The sequence below is a fragment of the Grus americana genome, chromosome 1, assembly GCF_028858705.1.
Source record: "Grus americana isolate bGruAme1 chromosome 1, bGruAme1.mat, whole genome shotgun sequence".
NCBI lineage: Eukaryota > Metazoa > Chordata > Aves > Gruiformes > Gruidae > Grus > Grus americana.
Genome location: NC_072852.1, coordinates 14,927,486 through 14,951,776, shown reverse-complemented (window position 1 = coordinate 14,951,776; position 24,291 = coordinate 14,927,486). Strand labels below are relative to the sequence as shown.

The window sequence follows — 24,291 nt, the reverse complement described above, 5'->3', positions numbered from 1 at the left end:
TTTAACCTTCATGTGAGGGATAAAACTGCACTGTAGGTCATTAGAAAAACTATTCCCATCATTTGCTCAGAATGATGTAACTGGAGAAGGTAACTATGTTGCAGGATTTGGTGAAGGATGGATGCTCTGAGGCTTGAAGAAGCAGCCAGCCAAGACAAAAGGGTTTGCAGAGGAACACATGAGAGCATGATCTAGTGTCCCACAATGGCTGGCTCTGTGGACACTGCTGGAGGTGGCTGAGTACATAATATTGGTCTGTTCTTATGCTAACAGGCAGAAGCAGTGTGCAGTGGACTTACACCCTCATGTATATGTGTGCAAGAGGGAGATGGTGACATTCAACAGTCGGCAGTGGTTCTTCAGGTCTGTCCTTTCTTACCGGTGAATTTGTGTCCTGGTGTCGGCCACTTGTGTGTGTGCGCAATTTAGAACTGTAATCAAATATTGTGGCTGAGGCTAACAACATTTAAAATAACAGAATCACACAAAAAAACTTCAGAATGTCATGCAGACCACTCCTTGTCCCAAGGTAGGCTAACTGCACCGGTGTCACTTCTGATGTGTTTGAATAATTTGTCCTTAAAGCTCTCCAACACTGGAAGCTCACAGTACGCTTAGGGAACTGTTTCCTCTGCTTCATTCTCCCCACTGCTGAAAAGGCTGTGGGATTTTTGTTCATCCTATCTGATTTGAATATTCCTTTCTGGAATTTAAAACATAGTTGCATGTGCTATTATCCACATATGGGCACTGAAACCCAAAAATACTCACTCTCATTTATGGACTGCTCTCTCACACTTAAAAATAAGAGAACTGAGTTGGAGACATCCCTGCCATGCAAGGGAAATCAGTGGGGAAACCGGGCTTCTTCCAGTGGCACTGGGCTGACACAGAAACCGGAGCTGGCTGAGTAAGGAGATCAGTGTGAAACAGCCAGGTTACACAAATGAATAGGCTGAAACGTTGCATGGCTCAGAGGTTCTCTGCCAGATGTGGGTGTCTGAGAGACGGCTGGTTGCAGCAATCCTGTAATGGGGGTCAGAGGGTTGAGAGGAGGGAGGTGGCAACCAGGGAAGTTAGCCCAATTCAGGGAATCTGAACTTTGGACTAAGAGTAGTTTAGGGGAAGAAAACGGGAGCAAAAATGCTTAATTGGGTGCTTTGGGAGGATGGACTATTTCTTGTCACAGTGGCACAGTGCAGCAAGACTCAAAGACAAATTCAGGATCCATAAGTGGTGCTACAGACAGATCTGTGAGTCGGCTCCTATCAAAAATGGCCTGTGGGACATCCATATACCACGCACAACAACTGTGGGTAGATGTTGGCCATCGTTTTGTTTTGCTGTGCAGGATGGGGAAGGTGGGTCTCCTGCCAGTGAGGGGAGGAGGTGGGAGCTTGTGGGGTGGCCCAGCTCTGCGTGTATCTTAGTTCCAGGTTCCCCGAGGAGGCACGTTTCTTGGGGAGCGAAGGGGCCGAGCTGAAGAAGGAGCATGGTGGCTTTTCGGCAGGTGGGAACAGAGGCCTTGGGGCCTTGATTGAGTCTCAGAGGCTCTGACTGCTGGCGGGAACTCACCAAGGGGAAGGAGGCAGGGAAATCGCAAACCCATTACTGAGTCTCTTTCTTTTCTGCAACCCATCCCCAGCACTAACCATATTTGAAAATACAGCTGCCAGGCTTCTTTTGCAATGATTTCAAAAAAATAATCTTACCTCTGTAGAGACTTATTTTGCCAGCCCTATTTTCCCCTAGCTTTGAGTTCACCATTGACTTAATTAGAACTTCCTTAGCCTTGTTAGCCTGATGTTTTCCTTTGTGACTGAGAATAGCAAAGGTGACCTTGCTCGTCAGGTGGATTTTCTCAGCTCTGACAGTCTAATCATTAATGTCTTAGGAACAGAGGTAGGGATCTTACATGGGAAACTTGAGAAGAGCTATAAAAACATCACATAGACAGCTGTCAGCGTCAGCTGGCATAGCTCCAATAATTCAAAAGTAGATACTTTTCTGATAAGTCATCCTGTTCTCACACAACACGTTGTAACGCCACGTGTTTTACGCATATTGGGTGCAATGGAGTGAAGTGATATTTTTGTTGCATGATAAGAAAATACAACAAATACCTACATGTGTAGCTCAGTTGCAAGTGGCTGAACTGGGTATACTGAGATTAATAACCAGCATTTGATAATCTCCATTTTATTATCCAGAAAAGTGGAACAGTGACCAGTGCACTGATCTCCAGTGATCTGGTTTCAAATGATAGCTTACAGCATAGTGAAAGTTATTTTGGTGGCTTCACTCTATTCCTGAGGTAGGAAGGGATTTCTGGAGGTCATGTATTCCAATTTGCTGCTCAAAGCAGGTCCAACTAGAGCAGGTTGCTCAAGGTCATGTCCACCCAAGTTCTTAGTATCTCCAAGGATGGAGATGATACAACCTTGCTGGGCAACCTGGTCAATATTTGACCATCCTCATGGCAAAAAACCATGGTGCACTTAAAATACGAGCGGCAATCCCAGGTGAACAGAAACCCAGGCAGGGAATAACTGAGTTCTGCCTCTCAGTACCAGGCAGGAGCAGCAGACCTGTGTGGGTAAGTATGTTTCAAGATGCTGCGACTGGTCTCACCTTCATAAGCATTACATACACTAAGATTAAAAGAAGTATATAAACACAGGAGAACATCATATTTGCCCATAGCAGTCTTTTTTTAACAGAGTACTGGGGAAACATAACATTTTTAATTCCAATGTGTTATCTGTCACGCGAAGTAGGAGTTTGACAACAGAAGAGTCGTCGCGAAGCATTCCCGTTGCAAAGGCACAGATGTGGGTAGCAGAGCTGTATGCAGCAGCCAGCTGCACTAGTACCAGGCTTGACTTCTAGAAAAGGCAAATGGGGAGCTGCTGCCTTCCACTGGCAAGCACAGAAGAAGTGTTGATACTGTTTCTGACCCATTTGAGTTGCACACTTCAACATTTCTACAGCGGATTTCTAAACAGCCACATCCAATGAAGCCCTGATCCTTGTAGGTATTTCTGAACGTTACTTAAGAATAACATACACAGCTTGCAGATTTGCCACTAGCAGCTGCCACAAGCTACTGAAAAAGGCGGATTATTAAGACTATAAAAAAACCAAAGCTGGGAATATAAATACCAAATGAAACGCTTACATGTTGCTGAACATGCTGCCTAACATCAGAAACACGAGACAACAGCAGAAAGCCATGCAACGTATTTTGGCAGAAGCGCGCAAACATTTCACAGCTTGTCCCCTGGATGCCATGCTCACACTTACATTAGTCTGTGTCATACTACCTTAACTTGTTTTAAGCATTTCCATCATCTGTGAGGTAGGGAGGGAAAAACAGAATAGTTAAGGTATAATCAAATGAGATCTTGCACATAGTAATATAATTTGTAAACAATCTCATTATTGGCTGTAGTGTGGAGAGTGTGAATGGTTCAGGCTTCTGTCGCCATTTATCCAGACAGGGAACTTTCTGAAAGTCAGGTGGGCGATTCAATGGGTTACTAAGGAGGTAGATGAAAAAACTAGGATTAAGAGAGGAGAACTAGTGACAGAACATAAATAAACACATAAAAAAGCAAAGAATTTTTCTGTCTTACTGCATTTTTTTGCTGTCATGACAGAATCAAAACTCCCAGTAACATCTTTGATCAGTGGTCAATTTTAAACACTACTTTAATCTGGCCACTTCAGAAATATTTGAATTAAAATGCAAAATTAAAAACCAAAGAACCACATATCAGAATAATGAATTAGATCAAAGATAAAACTGCATCAGTTATCATCTCAGTACATACAGATCTACAGAAGTCTTTCTTCTAGATGACAAATTACAGTCATAAAATAAAAATACTACATCTAGATCTTGTTGATACATTGCTCATCATTTCTGATTATACTTCCAAAATCATCGGTACCATTTGAAAGACCCCAGCCTACAAAATCCTTATATACACAAACTCTCCTAATGGCTTAGATTTTAAAGGCAGCCATGCATTGTGCTTTTAATTATGGACCCACAGAAGCCTGCTCCAGTGAGATCTTGCACCCACGATGCCCTGAGAAAGCCCAGGGGAACCTAAAGATACTTTGGACCTCAAAGGACTGTTTCTTCAATCACCTACTCCTATAATTTATTGTGAATTTACAGTACTTTGCGTAAGTCCATAAACCTTTCGTGTCTGATGAGGACAGACACTAAAGTAACCTACAAGCTGAAGGATTTGTATCAAGAAAAAATGGGTACTCACACATCTATATATTTTACTGTTGAACAGCTAAAAATCCATAACAAGCATGGAAGGAACAAGAGTGTCTCCTGAGGGAGTGGCAGAGTAATCAATTGGTCTAAACTTCTGCTATTTGAGAGGAGCCTCAAAGGAGTTGCTAAAATAGATAGAATTTGAGATACTATCTCAAAGCAACCATTTCTTAACTAAGAACACAGACTGATGGTTCCACTATAGCTTGAAAACTGCTTTGAAAAGAATTTAAGAACTTTAAAGTGGATTTGACATATAAATCACAAATAGCCAAAATAATATCAGAGTTGTATTTTCTAGCTCGGTCTAATGCAGAAGAACTGTAAAATACAACAGATAAATTAGGCACAGTAGCGGGAAATATCTAAACACATTGATTGAATGATTGCCATGTCCCTGGTAAAATAATATATTAACTTTTCTAAAGATTCACAGTAGGCACTAAGAAAAAAAAAAAAAAAGAAAAAGTCTCTGTGTGTATATATATATATTTTTTAAAGAGAATTCACTAGATTTCTGTCTGTCTTGGAAGCTGTGACTGTTTGTATACTGGTAATGCCGTGCCTCCATTGGCTTGTCTCCTGCCATTATTCCAGCAACGAAACATGGAACAGACAGAGGTGCAGAAGGATACGCACACTGGTTGAGTACTGAGATACAAAGCAAACCAGCTGTCTCATTTATAATGCTGGAAAAAAAATGAGGTAAACCAGCTTATTAAACAAGTGATATTGACATCATTTTACTTTTTTCCCTATTTTATTTTGATCCTTCTGCGTTGTGAGGGCTAACAATCGGGAATCTGTAGCGACGTAATTGTGCTTGGCTCCCTGCCTCCCTCCGGCACATCCTGGTTAAGTGGAACCGATGCTGTTTCGTGCAGATTAGGTGGCAGTTGTCACAGTTCAGCAGCGTGACACCAGCTGGGTACACTTGGGAAATATCCTAGGAAAACCGAGACACCTATTGGAGCACTGATGAAGGCTCCCATGCTCCTTACGCTCTGCCTTTCCCCAGACACGTGAGCTTTCCCCAGGATCACCCAAGGATGTCACTGCTTCTTCTGCACCCCGCCCCCCCCCCCCCCCCCGACACATTGGATGTGCAGCTGCCAAGGGACGTGGGACATGCAGTCCCACCCTTGGGATGCCGTGGAGAAGACCCAGGGGATCTCGGGTGCTTATTGCCTGTCCCATGGGTCTTGGTTTAGGCTCACCATCCCCATGGAGATGAAGGCTTAGTTATCACCCAGTTAGTGTAAAACATACATCAGTAGAGTCAATCTCACTACTCAAGGCTCCTGGGGGATCTGCACAGGCTTATTGCCCTGGACAACATCTCCTCTCCGCAGGAGACTCTCCTGCCACCCTCTTAGTTAGGTCAAGGACTGTATCCCCTCCATATGTACATAAGTATCATGTAGCCATAGTAGGAATCATTTCTGGACCTTGACTGGTTAATAAACAATCTTTTCCTTTGGTCAGCGGTAAAACTCTTGTCCTTCCTTGAGTTCCTCCTTGGCATCCTTCGAGGGATGTACCTTTCACTGAGCCTTACTGAGTCCATACCCCAAAATACACATACAATATAGGTTTCTAAGCAGGTTAAGTATATATAGCTGACGGCTGTCTCCTGAACAAGCCAGTCATGGGAATGACCCAGCACTTGGTGGTGCGCTGGGAAGACTGATCCCCAATCTCTTTTCTTTGGTAAACCATGACAATGCGCATGAGATACTGGCAGGCCTGGGGCCATCTGGGTATGTGCCCACATCCATGTTTCAGCTGGGATCAGGAGAACATTTCTGAGGTGGATTTTCCATTTACTGTGCTTGTTCCAGCTGATAATGGGCAGCTGTGGGGCCCAGCAGGAGCCTGGCTGGAATAACATCCTCTCTCCACCATGCCGCTGGCATGGACATTGGGCCCCCAGCACAAGCCGTTTCATCCTGCAGCGCTGCTCCTACTGCTAACATAGACGTTGTCTGAGCGCATCCTGCTGGCTTGATTGATCCTGTTTAAATCAATGCGATTTAAATGTTTGTACAAGCAAAGTTGATAGATCTGGCCCTGAGTGGCATCTACTCCACCATATTATTTGGCATATAAATCAGCTGTTTGGGGCAGTGGTATCTGTTTTGTTACCACTATGAATTTAGGAAAAAATCTATTAAAATCACTGAAGAAAGTCCATATTTACCGTGCAATAACTGATGTTAACACTTGACTGGTTTTATTTAGCTGTGTTGAGCAGCCTTGCTATGGAGGTAGTTTAATGGGAATCTTCTGCCTTTTGGAATCCTTGAATTTAGGGGTATAGGAAGAAGTAATCAAGTTTGTTACAATCCCTTTCTTCCAAAATATCATATACATGGGTGAATAATGCATTTGGTTACATAGTTGTAAATCTGCATATCACTGTTTGTACCCAGTGACAAAATATTCTTTTAGCTTTTTAAATGATTACAGTAAAATTCTCCATGATGTATATAGCAAGTAGTAATTTTCATCTAGACATACTGATGACATCTTGCCTATGGCAATGAACAGGTTTTAATCCAACAATAAAACATGCCCTGTCTTCTTAATTAGTCTCTATTGATTAAACATGCAGATTATTTACAAAAAGCCTAACGCAATGGAAAGGAAGAATAACTAATGCAATGGCTGTATTCCCAGGATCACAGGCAATTCATCTTTACTCAGCTAGCTGAGCCTCTATAATCTCAAGGCATTTATGAAATCATAGGGAGAAAGCTTTAGGTTAAGCATATTTAGTATAAAAAGTATTTGTTTAATTTGTTTCTTAAGATGAAATTCTATTCTTGAGGGAAAAGGAAAGCACTCGCTGAGTTAAAGCCACAGACGTCTTGCAGTGAGATGTAAGAAGCCTTGTCAGATCACTAATGGAAACTTTATGATGCTGAGATTTTGTAGTTTATAATTAAACATCACAGTCCAGCCCCTGTAACCTGTATCACCCTCACATGCCCTATTTTACACATCACAGCAATTAGTGAAGCATGTACTATGTAGATGAAGACTTTCTGTCAGGAGCTGGTGATGTAGTGACTCAGCAAGGCATCATCAGAAGGCATTTGCCAGCGCTGAGGCTTTGTACACCCCCGTGGGAGCTAGACCTGTCAGATTAATACAAGGGGCTATTTTTATAACATCCAGAAAGTTTCTGCTTACATCAAGCTGCAATAGATGCTTATTTTAGATGACAGCAATTCATACGTTTTTCTTGAACAATACAGTCTTTAGCACTTTTTCGGTATGTATATCTCCTAAAATGAAACTTTCCTGTGAAGCCTTTTGTAGAAGAAGGGCTTCCCAATTGAGATCATCAGAGACATTTTCATCAGGCGCTTCAAATGTGCCAGTGAATTAACAACCCACATACCAAAGGTAAGTAGCAGTCGCGGCGACAGGCTGCCTGGGTGTTGGGGAGTACTCTGAGCGTGTAATTTGGGACAACGTGAACATCTGGATTCATGCCCTGCTCTCTTCTGCCGAGTTGGGGTTCGGCCCCGGGCAGTGCCAAGGGCCTCTTGAAAGAGGCTGTGCTCTTCAGCCGATCTGGTCTTTTATTTATGGTGTTCATTTGTTCTCCCAGTAACAGAAATCTCACCCTCCTTCCCATCCACTCAGTTGTTTTCATTCTTGAAAATAACTTGCCTGAAAGCTGCCGTTTTCCCTGCGGGCGTTGATGCTGGACCACATGGCTGTGACATGTGCAGCCTGCCGCTAGCGGAGGGTCTGTGCTTTACTTTCTCCTGGCTGCCCTTAAATCTGCCCACGGTGTTTGGAGGGTTACTCTGAGCCCATGAGCTGAACATTTCACTCTGACTCATGTCTTCTTCCATGTCCCTGAGCTGATGGGGCAGAGCCTGACGGAGAATGTGTGAAGAAGCAGTGGAAGACACCCGTGAGATCCCAGCTGTGTCCCCAAGGGCAGAATCAAGGACTTCAAGCAACTTCTAGAGAGATAACGGAAATTACCACCAAAGACAGGTAATTTCACCAAAGATGTCATCATTATCAGTTGGCTTGGAAAAAGGTGACACTGGAGCCAGCAAAGGTAGTGAAACAGAAGTGGGCTTTTCTGAGTTATGGTCCGACTCTCAGCCCTCCTCGCTCTCGCTGCCCTGATGCCACCAGAGCTGCCCTCCCCCTCTGCCATTCCCTGTTGCCCTCCTGCGGTCCCATAGCAGCTGCCCATCCTTGCTCACCAAAGCACCTACCAAAGCGCCTAAATTGGCGTACGCTCCCACGTCTCGCTTGGCAAAATGTAGCTGTGTCTGCACTTTTCTAAATGGGGATGGATTAATCGCATGCTTAAAAGCTTTGCTGGATGGAGACCTGCACTCTGGAGCCAGATTTACCTTCGTTGTTGGAGCCTGCAGGGAGGAGGAGAAGGGATTTTTCCCCTTCTCCCATGCTGACTGGGAGAGGGATGGGCAAGAGAAGCAGAGAGAGCATCGAGTTGGTTTCTGCATCGGAGCAGGCAGTGCACACTGTCAGGAAAGCAGGAACTGGAGCATGAGCCTCTGAGCACCTGCCCGGATCCCAGGGCACCCTAATAGCAAGGCTGAGCTGAGAAGTGTACCACATCTTAGTAGCTGTGCCACATTTTGAAATAAAAACACTTGGAGAAAACATTTCCCTATAGACTTTGGAAAAAAGAAACACCTGAAAACTCAACATTTTTTATGCAGGCAGCTATTAATAGTAGCAGTAATATTAGTCATATATAGGATAACTAGTAGTAATAATAATAATAATAATTGCCTGCATAAAAAGCATTGTTGGGTTTTTAGTAGGAATTGGGTATTAGTAATAACACTTTCATTTAAGTAGCTCTTTTGTGTGCAAAACATGTTAGGGATAGTATCTAAGACATGCAACGCAGGGGTGCTGGAACCTCCGTTACCTAAGCTATTAAACATCCTTTAAACTATGGAATAAAAGCACCACATTGTGCCTATTATAAGAATACAGCATTTAACTCCCTATTGAAAAGAAAAACTGTACTTCTTACATCTTTTCCTGACCGAAGCTTATTTCCACTGTCTTCTCAGAGAAGCAATAAGTTTGGACTTAATCTGTTTAATCATACCTTCAGTTTTCATCCCTTTATGTTATTATCGCCAATGCATGATTTTTAAAAGATCTGTTCTTGAAGTTATTTCCTCAATCTAAAGGTTTGGTTTTGCTTCTGAAGTGTATGTCTTATATAGTAAACTCACCTGTGGTATTAAGGACAAAGATCTCTTTGCTGAATCACTACAGTCAACAGGAATTTCAATATGTATCTCTACGACAGTTGGGTGAGGTCCTTTTTAGTTTCTTTCCCTTTTAAGTTGCTGCTTTTGTTTCAGGTTTCCCTAGACTCCCAGCATCACTCACGGTAAAGTGAGTGAAGGGTTCTCACCACGGCAGCTGTAACAATCATTGATTTTCTTTTTTTTTTGGTTCAGCAGCAGAACCAGAAAAAAAAGATTACTATCAACCTTCTAAAATGCAATCCTGAAAAATTTAATTTCAGAACAGTAAATGACACAATTTGAGGGACATGGTATAAAAGTAAAGGGAAAAAAGCCTGGCATCACAAAGTGGAAGAGTCAGGTACGGCAGCTATTCTTCCCTGACCCGGTACTCAAAGGAAAAGACGTTCACTGAGATCAAAACCAGACTGTGCTACACGCAGGAATTTGAGCCAAAGCCCTTCTTTTACTAGAGATGTTCCCTAGTTCCAGCCAGAGGTCACCTGAAATAAGATGTTCTCCAGTTCTCCTGGTGTGGCTTTTACTTTTCATTACAACTGTACAAATGCTCAGCAGTCGAGAGGGGAAGCGCATGTGTTTGAGTGACTCTGCAGCCTGGTACAGCCTTTGGTTGAGGCACAGCACCACTGGGTTTTAGCTTGGTGGCAATGGCCATTGAAGCCATTTACATCAAATTAAACCATATTGAAAGAAGAGATTTCAGACACATTTCCCCAAAATTCCTGGCAGTGTGATGGATGAGCAGTGGCTGCCCTGGAGGAAGGCAGCGGCAGCCCCTCTCTCGCAGGGAAGGGAGGGCTGGAGTCACACGTCCTGCTCCATCATCAGTGCACCTGGGAGTGAAGAGGGAAACTACCATCAAGGTCCAAACTATTTATCAGATAAAACTATCACTGAATTTGACCCAAATTCATAAAGAATTGTTATAAGCCCAAATTGCATTTTTTAATTAATAAAAGAACTAAAAATGTTGCTGCTAAATACTGCTCACAGCCTCTGAACATCAATCATGCACACTGAAACCACCACTTTCTGTGACAGCCCATGCCTGAGAGCTCTACCTGCGCACGCAGGAGGGATGCTGGTTGGCTCCACCAACACAGTGGTCAAGACAATATCACAATCCCAGCTGCCTCCCTGCAATCTCCTTGCCACTCTGCGAGCCAGTCCCAACCTGAAGGATCTGCACATTGATGCTACTTCACTGATCTCACTGTTTTAGGTTAGAAAGTCCCAAGGCTGTATGTCAGCTCCCTTGTACATGTTATTATTTTTGTATCTAAATCTTCTTTAAATACTGGGCAGACTCTTTTCATAGCTGAGTAGTCATTTCAGCAAGTGTGGCGGTTGATTTACAGTCTGTACTTTGTACACTTTCTGTAGTGAAGCATAAAATTGAAAGGCTTATGTCAAATTCATTCATACATGGACACATTCAAGAACAAATTAATTTTAAAGCTCTTACAGGGTATATAATGTTTCTATGTCATGCTTTACAAATCTATAAAGTAATTTATAACATAAAGTCTATTTTAGAAGAGAGTTGCAGTAGAACAGATAGCTGAGCGATTTAAATCTAAAATATCCCAGTGCTACACTCCCCCAGATATCTGCAATTCAGATCTGATAGGAATCATGAGTAATCAGTTTCTAAAGCAAAATTATTATACAAGAAAAGGCTCTCAGTGCAACGTCCTCTTGCAAAACCAGGCTATTCTAGGACAAATTAAGTTTTCTAACCATCAGTATGCAGCACACTAGATAAGGGGTCAGACTGGGATCTCAAACTAGCATAAATCAGGAATCAGTTATGCAGGACCAGAATAAACTCATTTAGATGAATATTGGATAAATGCCATGTGTAACTGTAATACTAGGGCCAGTGTAATTAACTTCAAGAGAGTCCCCACCCCATGAGAACAGATGTCTTCCAGCTGACATTACTTTTGTGGTCCTTCTCCTCTGGATGGCACGGCCAATGGAGGGCATGTCTGCACAGGGCGAGTTCCTTCCCCGCACCATCCAAGCGTGGGTCCCTTGGAGGCCCATCCAGCACTTCACATTTTGAAGGGCCACTGGCTTCCTTCTGCTTTCTTCAGCAGAGGCTGGGAATTGCCAGCACTGCTCAGCACCAGCCTCTCGCTGCACAGGGCCGGGGACCCAGAAACCACGTGGACCACGTCTCTTTGGTCACAGCCAAGCTCCTTCTCCACTTGCAGCAACATCGTGCCTGTAAATTCTCCCACACTGAGCACTTATCATTACCAAATGTGGTAGGTGATCATCAAAATGTTCAAAGAAAAGTGGTGACCCAAATTCCACCCAGGAATGAGCAGCTACAGCTCCCCTGAAATTGCAGTCTGGCGCGGACAGGAACGAGCGCCGAGTCTAACGAGCTGACAGCCAGCTGGTGTGTCACAGCTATTCCTGCTCCCTCCTGGCATCCTTGTGTCTGCATTTTTTTCAGGGGCATTCCTGCTCTTTCTGCAAATAGCAATTTAATATAGTAACAGTACAAGGAGTAAAATCTACAGCAACGGCTGCGAACTACTGCTGTGCTCCTCTTCCCACTATTCATCCTGCTTGGCTTGTGTATGGCACCCGGGCAGCTAGCTCTAATTTGGACACAGGTAGTGTGCTCCCTCATCTCCTCAGGAGAAACAGAGACATAATCAGAATTTAGAGTGACTTCTAAAAGGTGCATATTTCAAAGGCAAAATTGCAACAAAAGGCGTTCAGAGAAACTAACCCAAGTACCACCTGTGTGCAGAGGGGGAAGGAAAATATCATTCTTCATAACAGCCAGTGGCTGCAGACCAAAGGGTCTAACTCAAAGCACCCGTTCCTGCTCCTCGCATCAGAGGGAGGAAGCCCTAGTTTCAGTTCCCCCATGCAGTGAATTTTGAGATATTTATAAAAAGTGGAACAGCTTCCACAGCACAGGGCAATAAAGGTCACCCCAGCACAGCTGGGCAGGTAACCAGTCAGCACAGCACAGCCGCAGCCACAGCGACCCAGGAGAAACCCTGGCTGTGGGGCGACGGGATTGTCCTTCAACACAGACACAGGGGCCAGGGAGTCACCCCGGGGTGGGCGGATGCTCACGCAGGATGGAAGAGCTGCACCTTGCCCTTCTCTTCCGCTGAATGCTGGGATCAAGTGTCTCAGAAGTAGCTAATGATATTGGGTGCCTCGAACTTCTCAGCACAGGAACTGATTTTGTGGGACATTCTCTTTCTGAAAATAAGTTCAAACGGGGTCCCCCCAAAATCCTTTTGAAAAGGTTAACCTCCGCCAGCCTCCTGCACCACTTTCTTCCTCACTGTCCCACAGCAGCCGTGTTGTTGACATATGTGAAGGGAGAAAAGTCCTTATTCCAGCAGGAAAGGGTGAAAAAGGAACAATTATTAGTCAGAAATTCTGCAATGAAAGAGGAGGAAGATTTCAAAGGAACCCAAAGAAAACTTGCATCCAGCTCGGTGTGAATGCCTTAGGTCTAGACTTCACCTATTTCTTTGCAGAAAGCAACTTAGTGCTGCAAACTTAACTGCTTTAAACACAGGGACTCCTAAAATTTGCTTTATCATCAGAAGGCGGTGGCTGGCAGCCAGGAAGCGCAGGAAGCAGTGGGGTGCTGGAGGACCCCCCCTCCACAGCCCCATTGCAGCCACGGCCACGCTGCAGAGGGGAGGCAGCTGTACCGAGTGCCGTGCTGCCTGCCGTGCTGTTTGCCGAGTGTTTTGCACTCTCCTGTTTGCAGTTGCTAATAAATACCCCCAACGCTAATAATTTGGACTGGAATCTTCTGTGACTTCTTTCTGCCTCAGGTTGCATTTTTTTCTTTAAAGTTTCAGTGCAGCAGTTCAGCAGTTTTTGAGAACCTATGTCATTGCCTAAGGAGTTCCTGACTCTGAGAGGAGACAAGATTCATCAACTTTCCTGCGGCTGGCACAGTAATACTCAAATATTAAATAAATAATATTTGGATGGAGGTTTTTTCCTGAATTTTGATTGTGAAAATCAGTCATAAAGACCTTGACAACTAAATGTCAGTGTAGACCTATCCCACCATTGCTGTGCCGGTGCAGAGCACTCTGGGGCTGTTCGTGTCCTGTGGGTTAGACTCATGAAGTGGTCATAGTGTCGTGCCACAGTGCTGCAGCACCCCTCTCTCAGGGACCTCATGCCCCTCAAGCATTCACAAAGCAGGATGTAATCGGCAGATAGCTTGCAGCGTTAGCGGAGAGATGGGTTCCTAAGCTTGGGATCCAGGAAAGCCAATACAGTGCAGGATTGTCTGTGCTAGATGACAGAAAATGTAGAGGCCAGGATGCATTTGAAATACAAGCCTGTTGAGCTCTGCACAAAATGCAGAGGAAACGCTCAGCTTTTCCTGGCTGCTGGAGAGCTGCTTTTACTAGAGAACATTTCTATGCACCCCTGCTGTTTCCTACCCCTGTATTCCAGGAAGGCAGTTACTGTTCATCCTACCTTCTACTGTATTAAACTTTCCCGGGTGGCTGTCACAATGAAAAGTCTGCTGAGACATCTCACAGCTCCCCCGGAGACCTCCGCAGGGCCAGGAGGACACCAAGCTTTGGCGCCTGGCTGCGGTACTCATTCCTAGCCAAGGCTGCCTCCTTTGGCCACGTGCGTCTTCAGATTTGTAGTGTGCTGTCTGGGATTTCAGGTAGGAGGGAATGCTCCCTGGAGATTGCCAAATCTCCCTTCCATGCCTGAATAAAAACCTCCCACAGGTAGGTCCTCCCTCTGCATGGGTAAGGGAACTATTGTTGAGTAAATCTATGTTTGCCCAGAAAAATGTTCATTAAAAAATTACATTTGTTTCTCTCTAACACTGTCATAACTTTCTCAGTGGATTGATATGGATGAGTTTCTCTCTTGAACTGGCTCTTTAATTGCGCTGCTAACGAGGTAGGTAGGGTGCCAGGGTAAATAAACACGCACAGTGGCTCTGCTATTAAGGGTGGAGATTGCCTCCAGCTGCCGAAGTAACACAGCGATAGTGGAGCCCGCAGCATAGACAAACTTTTTGCTACCACCTCAAATTTCAAGTTAGCTTATAAAAAATGTGGACTTTTGCAATTAAAAAAAGACTTTCTAAGGTGGTTGACTTGATGTGCAGGGTATAACATTAGCACTATGTAGGCTTAATAAAGCACATATGAAACAAAGATGAAGAACTGCTTTCTCTGAGCAACATTTGACAGTGAGCCACCATCATTAAACAGGGGTGTTCCTAGTAGGGGTGTATACAGATTGTTCCCAGACCTAAAACTCTTCATCAACAGTGCAGATGCTACATTAGAACATGGCTGATAAAATCTGTAGCTTGCACAAGAACTGATGTTATGTTTAAATGAAGAAGAGAAGGCAGCCATATGAGACCTGTTGCTTTGTCAGCCAGATCTGCTGTTTTTAAGTACAGCTAAATACAGTTAAACTCCGCAGAAGAAGAAATAATGGCTGCTCTACTCAAGTGCGACTTTTCCTCTAAAGGATTTAGAAGCCAAAGAAGAAGAAGATGAAACCTCAAGTCCTCTTACAGCTGAGAAGGCTAATGAGACCTTGGATGGGTAAACAAGGGATGCTGAGACAGAGGCAGGATCTGAGGCTGATACGCGTGTGCTATCTGCAGTCTTAGTATCCATGTACCACTGAGGATGCTGAAAAACTGGGAAGGATGCAGAGAAGAACTGCAAAAGTGGGCCAAGGACTAGAGAAGGCACCTAATGGGGAGAGAAAAATTTAAAAAGCATTATTTGTCTAGCTTATCAAAAAGAAGATTGAAAAGTCTTGATTACAGTGAATAACTATATTCACTGGGAGAAAAGAGCTCTTTAATGTGGTGGAAAAGGATAAATGGTTGAAAGCTGAAACCAGATATATCTGAAGAGGAAATTAGGCAAAACATGTTAATAGTGAGGGTTGGAAACAAGCTGCTGAGGGAAGGGAAGGAGTCCACAGTGCTTGATGCAGATGTCACGATACTTTTCTGAGTGAGATAATTTTCTTGTACACGTGCTATGTTTCAGTCCATCCCAATACGAGCACGACTGTGTGAGATTTTAAGAGGTGTGATAAAATCTGGTTGTCTCTTCCAGCTTCAAGCTCTGGGACCCTGTACGAGCCGTCTGGAGGTGGGGCAGGGGTGTGTATGCCAGCTGGGGTCTGTGCAGGGACAAGAGGCCCCTGTTTTCTCTCTCCCCTTCCAGGAGGACAGTCATGCCAGGAACCAGCACCAGGATTTACTCCTCAAAGCCTGGCTGGGTGTGTTTCCAAAATGCCTTGCAGCTCATCTGACCTCACCGAAACGCTTCCTTAGGAGCAGAGGGGACGGCGGGTCATTGCAGAGGCGACCACGCCGGCTCACACCCATCCCCACAGGGCACGCAGCTTGGGGCACTGAGCCAGGCTGACATGACTCCAGCGGGCGATGTCTTTCCCAAGGGGATTATTCTGGAGAAAAACCTGTCTCATCATTCTGAGAGAGTTTTCTGTCTCAAACTCAATGCTTTTTCTTAACAGAAATACATTTCCTCCCCATTCTCTCTCTCCATGTCCCCATCTTCCACAGAGATAAACAATTTTTTTTTCCCCAGCGGAGCAACAACATCCTTCAAATGCCTGTTAGAGAGCTTCACCCTCACTTAGCTGGTGAGCTCAGCTGTGCACGCTCTGTCTGTGCGTCAGTCCCCACAGCCCGGACCAGCCACACTGTGCTGCGGCTGTGCCTTTCCATCTAGCAAATGGTTTCTAATATAACTATAATATTTTCAATCTATGGCAGGACTGAACTCAACAGAGCTAAAAGACTCAAGGTGGGTCTGATGTCAGCTGCGGCAAAACAATAATCCCCACCTTCTTTGAAACTGACTGTAGCTATTTTTTATTCCTTTAAGTTGTCAGTCTCGTGGCAAGATGCTGGCAAAAATTAACTCCCACACTTGGCTTTGCAACAGGAAGGTGACTGCATCACGGAACACCGTTTCAGGCTTTCATAAATTTGTCTTTGCCAAAATGCATCTCTTTAGCGAGAGGAGAGCTGGGCTGAAAATAAGCAAGGAATGCTAACACCCTATCCTGGCGCTTCTAGACTTTTTCAGGATGAAGAGTCCTTTACTCCAAATTTAAAGCAATTACCAAAATCTTCATACACTTACTACAGAAGCAAGAGTAAAAATCTGAACAGCACTAGCAACGGTGCACAGGTGCAGCAGCCCTTGGAGAAGACAGACATGTGGACTGTGGTTGAATTTGCAGTGCCTTGCGTTATCCCAGACTGCACGTCTGTGACTCTTGAGGATTCAGTCCTTGGAGACAGTAACTTTCCTCCACCTCACGAGTGGTTCCCAAAGATAATCCCCACTGACAAGCTGCAGATCACCTATGGATGCTCAGCAGGCAATTGCCTGGTCTCGTGATGATATAGTAAGAAATTTAAGATCCTGCTCTCTTCCCAGCCCGCACTCCTTCCTCCAGGACCCCTCATATATTTTCTTCCCATGACTTCCCAAGAAAAGTAGCTGCTGCAGCTGGTCCTGGGATGCAAGAGTGCAGGTAGCTGTTACAAGGGAAAAAGCTCTTCCTTGAGTGATATCACTCACTAATGTGTGGTTAAGCACGGAAATACTTCCTGATTAATTTTTTTTTAAGGAGGTAGAGAGGAGTAACAAATGGCAAAACTAATGAGTCAGTTATGTTTTTTCAAAAGGATGGAGAATGAGTTATTTGACGGAACATTGGAAGGCTTAATTGCAATCTTTGTTGTGAGCCTCTACCAGTTTGGCCATGGTATAATCCATTGACTTTTCTATAATTGTTCTAATTAAACAATCAGAAATAAGGGGCAAATTAGACCCAAAGTCCACATTTGCAGGCAATTAAAAGTACAGCATTCTGGCTGGTAGAGATGAACATTTAAATCAGCTGATTTAACAACAATAAAACAAAACCTTGCTAACTTGTACAACAAAGAAATCAATATAAAGATCAGGATAAAATACCTGGAATTGCCAAAGAGAAACGGAGAAGTGGAAATTAATGACAATAACAAAAAACCCACCAATCCCCAAAACAATGCTTTTCACAGAAAAGAGCATTCTAGGGCAACTACTCCATAGTAAAGTAGAGGAAAGCAAAACTTATGAAGACATTAATCAAGGTACAAGTGAAAAGAAAATGAGATGCTTTGGGGCACAGGGATGACAGGAAGCGTATCTGTGGCAATAAGGGATGATGGAAATCATACAGAGGGAAATAAAACAAAGGATACATGAGGAAAGGATGCAAGAGCTGCAGAACACCTGCTCTGACAATCTAGTCTTTTGCTCTCGCTAAAAGAGAAAATCAATAAAATCTGTGTAGGAAGAAAAGCTTATTAAATGATTGACTGTCCAACTGGATATTCCTGTTGGCAAACACATTGCTCTGGGTGATAGATGGACACCGGGGTCAAGAGGTTATTCACTGAAGTGATCAGGCTTCATAAAATCTAGATTTGGAAGCAGCCGGGCAGCAGAGCCCTGGTGAGGTTCCTGCTGTCCGGTGATTTCTGTTCGCTGCAACACCGCGAGTTCATTTACGGAGCGGTGAAAGGGTTTCAACTGAGGGAGGAGGGGGAAGGACTCTTGCAGCTCTGGCCTGGGGTATGCCGGGTCCACGCACACCCGTGACTGGCCACGTTGCAGTGTCTGCCTCAGGAGCAGTGACAGCCGGTGGCCGCGGTGGTCTGTCTGGGTCGCCAGTGCCAGTAGCTCAGTCCCTCACCCGGCTCTCCAGACATGGAGTACAAGTGGGATGAAACCATAAGACCGTAATTCTTTGTGTGCAGAAATGTCCTAGCCCATCATCAGCAAAGGACTGTGAACTCTAGAGTCATAAGGGTTTGGACTGGAAGGAACCTTCAAAGATCTTCTAGTCCAACCCCACTGCTGAGGGCAGGGACATCTTTCACTAGGTCAGGTTGCTGAAGGTCACCCTTCATTTGGCACATACCAAAGCAACAATTAAATGCCTTCTTCTAAGAGACCCCATTTCTCCCGCTGTGAGGCAGCAAGTTGTAGCTTGATTCAGTTTTTGTTCTCCCTGTTGGCTATGTTACCAGCAGGTCCCTGGTCCCGTTAGCATCAGCCCATTGCTTCCCTATGCCTCCTGCCCCATCACCTCCCCAGGGCTTCGCCATGGGTCAGGGGCTTCTCCTTTCCCCCACAGTGTTACGACCCCTTTTTTGCAAGATGAAATGCAGAGCTCGCTCACCTGGTGAGAGCGTGAGGGGGAAAGGAAAGGGGCTTTCCAGAGAGAGCAGTGGGCTTTGGGAACGCGCATTTCATCCATAACTGTGCAGCTGGGCTGACAAGCCTGAGGCACAAAGAAACCAAGGTCCTACAGGAGCAGGTCACAAACCCAATGCCCCAGCCTCCCCTCTGATATGGCACCTTCTTCTGAACTGAGGTGACACGATTTTACCCCAAGGGAGCTCAAACATGTTTCAGTGTGCCTGCAGCCCCCTTATTGCACGGTCCCATGCATGGTGGGGTGGAGTTTGGTGAAGACATGAGCTCTGGAGATGGCAGCCATGGAAATGTCACTTCCAACAGCCAGGCCCTCCAGTAGCTTCCCTCCTGCCCTGTGTTTCGTTGCCAGAATAACTTACACCGGCAGTAAGATTTCAGTCTAACTAATGCAAAGCTTTTGCATTTCATTAAGTAGTTCTCACATTAAATAATGCCTGATTCAGATTTTCATTTTGGAGTAGATATTTAATTTTTTTTAAGCGTACCACTTATTTTTTTCTTTTGGAGGGGAGATGGTCATGCTCTGCCTCTCAGGGGCAAGGCTGAGACCCTGGATGCTCATTTCAGGGTGATGGGGAAGCAGCCTTTGAGGACAGGCCATCAGTGCCTGCAAATCCCCAGCCCTCAAACACCCTAAGTATACTGCTGTGGGTTGGGATCTACCCAATTTGACCTCGACGAGAAAAATGTTTTTCTTTTTTTTTTTTTTTAGAGTTTTGGGTTGGAGAAAGCACAAAGTGTTTTGTGTTTGGTTTTGGTTGGTTTTTTTTTTTTCTTTTCCTGGAATACAAAGTGCTGGATCAGGCTTATGAACACTTGGGGCTACTTCTGCTTCACTTCAGTCTGAGGAATGACAGGGGATCAAACTAAGCATTTGCCCTTCGGTTATTAAAAATTTATTTAGAGATGTTTTCTCCTTCCCAAATTAATGTCAAGAAAATCTTGTTGTTTGTTGCCTGTAAATTGTGAAGAATTTTTACATTCCAGCACATTTCCTCCTGAATGCTGACAGATTAGAAGAAAATCAAAATGATTATGTACATTAATAATAGAATACACATATAAAGATAACCTTGAGCTGTCTAAACTTTATGCACATTCCTCTAGATTGTCATTAGCTTTTGTATGTGAATGGATTAAAAATAAGAAAAATATTGTGAATTAAATGTCAATGTAAATATTTTTGTCTGAAAAAGAAAAAAATATTCGTATCAATAAATCAATCGTGATTTGTAAGCTGCCTTTGTTTTCCACCATCAAACCCATCAAATATAATCTTTCTACCGGCAAGGAATGCATTTCTAGCCTTAAATAGTTGATAGTATTCAAATTAGTTGGAGTTTAGCAAAACTCTCTTTCTTCCTCAAGTCATAAATTATTTGTTTTTCTAATAGAAAGCTTGATTTTATTTTACTGTGCCTACACGGCATCATCCCCTTGATATTATGTTTATTTAAAAAGAGAAATGGAAGTTTTTCTTTTATTTCGTCTGGAAAAAAAATATATTTGGGGAAAAAAGAAAATCAACAATGCTTATATCAAGGTTGGCAGGAGTCCCAACAGGGAAAAAAATCTCTCCGCTTATCATTTTTTCATTTCTTACGCATTTTTAGTCATGTTTAGGAGAAATGCTGTCTATGATCTGTGCCTACAACACACTTGTTGAACCACAGAAAGCAGAGAAAAGCAGAAAGGTCAGCAGCGGGCAGTCTCCTATGTCAGCCAGCCTCGCCGATGTCTGCTGTGTGATTTAATGATCTGCTTGCTCAAGTACCAAATTTTCTCGGGAGCATTCAACCAATTGGAACTTTCTACGAGTGTCACATACTGAGAAAACACATCACATGCAGTGGGGTGGCTGGGAACCTGGCTTGAGGTAACCTGTCAAAACCAAAGTCGGGAACCCAAGTGCCAGACGTGGTTTGAGGAACTTATTTTCCAAATTTAGTTACGTAACTGAGATGCACAAAATTTATCCACAAGTTATTCAGGTGTCAGAACTTTCCAAATTATTTGCCTACTGACAGCAGTTACACCAATTAGGGCCATACTAAATCGCCTTAGTTAGTAGGTCAGATATTTCATGGGGGCAATTTATCTGGAATTTGATTGGCGTGATGGCAGGGAGGATGTCTGCCTTGTAAAGTTACAGGAGGCTTAACTGTTCACCTTGCTATCTGGTCTAGTTAAGGATATGGAATATTTAGTAAATGGCACAATTTAATCCTTGAAGAAATTGTATTGGGGCGCTCAGGAACTAAAAAGGGTGAGAGCCTGGTTTTAATGAAATCGGTGCAATCACAAAGACGGATCTGGTCTGGACTCAGCCCGGTGCAGTCACTGCCACCTATGCGGAGCACAGGAGTACAGTAAGACAGCGGGGAAAGAAGTTCTTCAGACATTTTCTCTGCAGCAATACTGTATGAAAATAGTTTGAGCTATCACTTCCAGAATGACAGATTAATCTAATTTTGGGGGAAAAGCAGAACTGACACTGATGGATGAATAGGCGGCAGGAGGGGCTGAGAGCAGGGTGTTAATCCTATTGCTGCATCCGAGCCGAGAGAGGACCTCATCCTCCAGCACTGATGACTCAGCAGAGGGCAGATATTGAAGGAAAGGTCCTGCTCTGTTTACTTAAAAAATCAGCTCTGTTTAGTTTAGTTTGCATGAGGGATGCAGGATCGAGTTCCTGGTTATGGCTGCAAGGTGTTATGAGCTCCCCTGTCCCCGAGAAAAAACTCACAGCAAACAGGGATCCCCAAAGCAAGCACTGCATTGCTCATTTGAAGAACTGCCATTTGAAATCTTTCATTTTTCAAGTTTCTTTGTAACAGTATATTATCAGATGTATTTGATGCGTAATTTAACCTGGTTTCCACATGCCATTATGTTCATGAAATGTCTTTGCCTTTCAGTGAGGCAGATGCAACCACAAAGTCTTGCTCTTTGGCTTAATTTCCAACTACTTGTCACATTTGTTTTTCTAAATGCAGGCCAGTCTGCTAAACCTACTTAATGTTTTATAGTTTTCACTGCCTATCGCCCTTGCCCCAAATGAGTCAAAACTGGGCCAGGGAGTGCACTAACAGTACGCTAACAGCCTGGACAACTGGGGACAGTGCTTCAGCCCTTGTTCATGTACAGTTTATTAATACAATCATAGCCAGGGAGCCCAAACTAGCTATGGAAGATGTGTTTGCCCCTCTGATGGACAAGTTGGATGACGTGCTTTTGTATTTCAGTTTCATTTACACTAGGAGGAAGGTTGCAGAGTTCATTATCTGTTTAAAAAACATAATTGTGTTGGGTTTTGTGTGGCAAGGTTTTGGTAGCGGGAGGGGCTACAGGGGTGGCTTCTGTGAGAAGCTGCTAGAAGTTTCCCCTGTGTCTGATAGAGCCAATGCCAGCCGCCTCCAAGATGGATCCGCCCCTGGCCAAGGCCAAGCCAATCAGCGCCTCTGTGATAACATATTTAAGAAGGAAAACAAAAAAGTTAAAAGACGCTTTTGCAGCCGGAGAGAGGAGTGAGAAGATGTAAGAAACTCTGCAGACACCAAGGTCAGTGAGGAAGGAGGGGGAGGAGGCGCTCCAGACACCAGAGCAAAGATCCCCCTGCAGCCCGTGGTGAAGACCATGGTGAAGCAGGCTGTCCCCTGCAACCCATGGAGGAAGGATGAGGGGGTGTAGAGATTCCACCTGCAGCCCGTGGAGGACCCCACGCTGGAGCAGGTGGAGGCACCTGAAGGAGGCTGTGGCCCGTGGGAAGCCCACGCTGGAGCAAGTCCGGGCCGGACCGGTAGACCCGTGAAGAGGGGAGCCCACGCCAGGGCAGGTTTGCTGGCAGGACTTGTGACCCTGTGGGAGAGAGCCCACGCTGGAGCAGTCTGCTCCTGAAGGTCTGCACCCTGTGGGAGAGACTACGCTGGAGCAGTTCGTGAAGGACTGTAGCCCGTGGGAGAGACTCCATGTTGGAGCAGGGGAATGTTGAGAGGAGTCCTCCCCCTGAGGATGAAGAAGCGGCAGAGACAACGTGTGCTGAACTGACCGCAACCCCCATTCCCTGCCCCCTTGTGCCGCTGAGGGGGGAGGAGGTTGAAGCCGGGAGTGAAGCTGAGCCCGGGAAGATGAGAGGGGTGGGGGGAGGTGTTTTAAGACTTGATTGTATTTTCTCATTGCTCTACTCTGTTTTGCCTAGTAATAAATTAGATGAATCTCCTCTCTACATTCAGTCTGTTTTGCTCGTGACGGTAATTAGTGAGTGATCTCCCCCTGTCCTTATCTCGACCCAAGCCTTTTGTTAGACTTCTCCTCTCCCATCCCGCTGGGGGAGGGGTGAGTGAGCGGCCGCGTGGCACCCAGCTACCGGCTGGGCCTAAACCACGACAATAATCTAATCACAACCAACCCTCCAGGCTCCTTTAGAAGCTAGTGGGTGAAAATAGGTATATCCCGATGGTAGTTCATCCCCAGACCGCTGTGGGTATTGGGAATCTCAAATGGCAGTGGGCACTTAAATGTGGGCACTTGATGTGCATCCCATGAAGGACGAGCTGACTCTGCGCTCTGCTCTCCGTGGATGAGTACCAACTAGATCTCCCTTGATACACGAGCTCAGGTACCTCACAGATGTAGACATCTACATATGGGTGTCTTCTTCTGGATCTGAATCCCATCCGAACTGTGCCAGTGGCTGTGTTGTCATTGGCCATGCTATCGCAGAAGAGATATACTGGGGATGCAAGGCAAACCCAAATGAAGATATGTCTATGTTGCAGCTATCTGGTAATGTGATTGCAGCTTGGAATCAAGGATAAACGAGGATAGTTGTGGCCTGTCCTCTACCTTGCAAGACTTAAAACAGTGCACGTGCAACGATGTAGGTGTCATTCACCAGTATTAACCAGCATCCAAATGGATTTATTTAGGGATACGTTTAGCCTATGCTATTACTTCTGCATTGATGTGCCTGCACAAGCTAGCCCGATGCTAGCTCTGTCCCTTTTGTGTGGAGTTTGCTTGCATCTCTGAAATGGAGTGGAAATGAAGTCCCCAGACTGGACTGAAGAACTGGGCTCCAACCATAATTCAGATCTCGTGGTTGTGTAATTCAGTATTTCTGCTCAGGTCAAACAGGGAGAGCAGAACTGACCCCGCTAGATGTGTGAAGCATGGGCTGAGAGAGATACAGCTGGAACTGGCTCACTAGTGTGATGTGCTTGAAACCAGCATATGGGCTCCATATCTATATCACGTCAGGTACTGCTGTCTGAGCTTCACCTGAACCTATGGGGGATGTACTTCAGTCACTGTGAGAAAAATACAGGTGTGTCTTCTGGAGTTTATTAAAATGTGATTGAACTGTAAGAAATGAAGAGGAAAAAAG

The 24,291-nt window shown here is 44.7% G+C and overlaps 1 protein-coding gene across 3 annotated transcripts in view; it reads right to left on the bottom strand.

The window, feature by feature from the left end:
• Window positions 1-24,291, bottom strand: part of LHFPL3 (LHFPL tetraspan subfamily member 3) — a 254,388-nt gene that overhangs the window by 31,544 nt on the left and 198,553 nt on the right. The window contains exon 3 of one of the 3 annotated variants that reach the window (XM_054808561.1): window positions 3,304-3,351. The exons of 1 other annotated variant lie outside the window; for it this stretch is intronic. In XM_054808561.1, the coding sequence (XP_054664536.1) occupies window positions 3,335-3,351 (17 nt within the window). In that variant the 3' untranslated portion in view covers window positions 3,304-3,334. The remainder of the gene's footprint in view (window positions 1-3,303; window positions 3,352-24,291) is intronic. One more of the 3 variants, XM_054808647.1, reaches the window with a different exon arrangement.